The sequence below is a fragment of the Neovison vison genome, chromosome 7, assembly GCF_020171115.1.
Source record: "Neovison vison isolate M4711 chromosome 7, ASM_NN_V1, whole genome shotgun sequence".
NCBI classification, from domain to species: domain Eukaryota; kingdom Metazoa; phylum Chordata; class Mammalia; order Carnivora; family Mustelidae; genus Neogale; species Neogale vison.
Genome location: NC_058097.1, coordinates 160,306,755 through 160,308,060, shown reverse-complemented (window position 1 = coordinate 160,308,060; position 1,306 = coordinate 160,306,755). Strand labels below are relative to the sequence as shown.

At 44.1% G+C, this 1,306-nt stretch overlaps 1 protein-coding gene across 1 annotated transcript; it reads left to right on the top strand.

Annotated features, from left to right (window-relative positions):
- The first annotated feature begins 482 nt into the window (after positions 1–482).
- LOC122914267 (40S ribosomal protein S13-like) lies at positions 483–1,023 on the top strand. The gene has a single exon (XM_044260899.1). It carries the CDS (start codon positions 502–504, stop codon positions 898–900), a length of 399 nt encoding a protein of 132 aa, XP_044116834.1. The 5' UTR covers positions 483–501; the 3' UTR covers positions 901–1,023.
- Positions 1,024–1,306: the final 283 nt, after the last annotated feature.

The window sequence follows — 1,306 nt, the reverse complement described above, 5'->3', positions numbered from 1 at the left end:
TGTGTATTGGTATCTATAATAATGGCTCCACTGATGAGCTGCCCCTCTCATGCTTGGTCATTGGTCTCGTCTTATCCAAGGGTTAATGATAAAAACAGCTCAAAAATGAAATGTGTGTTACTGTGAGACTCTACTGAATCTCTAGGTCAGTCTCTCCTTGAACTCTAGACTAGATATCCTGCCCCCGGGAGAGCGTGAATCCAGACTCCAGTCCTGGCTCAGTGACTGAGTGACCCTGGATGAATGGCTGCCCTTTCTCTACTTCCATTTCTGGGAAATGGAATCGCTGGGAAAGTGAGGGCAGTGCTTATTAAAGCTAAAAATGTAACACACCCCTGGTGATCCACAACTTCAATCTAGGTTAGACCCAAGAAGAATGAGTACATTTGTGCACTCTGATACATCTTCTAGAGAGTTCATGGCAGCACCATTCGAATGCTTATAAAAAGTTGAAGCCATAAATAAATTGTGACTCCTTTTCGCTGCCTGACCGCCGCCATCATGGGTCGCATGCATGCTCCCGGGAAGGGCCTGTCCCAGTCGGCTCTGCCTTACCGCCGCAAAGTTCCCACCTGGCTGAAGTTGACATCTGACGACGTGAAGGAGCAGATCTACAAACTGGCCAAGAAGGGCCTGACTCCCTCGCAGATCGGTGTGATTCTGAGAGACTCCCATGGTGTGGCACAAGTATGTTTTGTGACAGGCAATAAAATCTTGAGAATTCTTAAGTCCAAAGGACTCGCTCCTGATCTTCCTGAGGATCTCTACCATTTGATTAAGAAAGCTGTTGCTGTTCGAAAGCATTTTGAGAGGAACAGAAAGGACAAGGATGCTAAATTCCGACTGATTCTGATAGAAAGCCGTATTCACCGGTTGGCTCGATACTATAAGACCAAATGAGTCCTCCCCCCCAATTGGAAATACGAGTCATCCACAGCCTCTGCACTGGTCGCATAAATTTGACTATGTACTCAAGCAATAAAATCGTTGTCTAACTAGAAAAAAAAAATAAAAATAAAAAATAAATTGTGATAGCCACATAATGGAATATTATACAGCAAGGATAATGAACAATTTGCAACCACAAGGAGCAGCAGAAATGGAGCTCACAATATTGAGTGAAAAAGGATCAGATGCACCAAAAAGATAATTCTATTCGTATAATCAATTCTATTCGTATAAAGTTCAAAAATAGACTAATCTCTGATGTTACAAGTCAGGATAATGATGAGCCTTGAAAGGGGGGTGACCAAAAGGGGGCAGCGTGGGTGGGAAGGCATGAGGGGAGGCTGTGGACTGGTAGTGT

Excerpts from the sequence above, each read along its gene's own strand:
- LOC122914267 (XM_044260899.1), top strand. The coding sequence starts at position 502 with ATGGGTCGCATGCATGCTCCCGGGAAGGGCCTGTCCCAGTCGGCTCTG.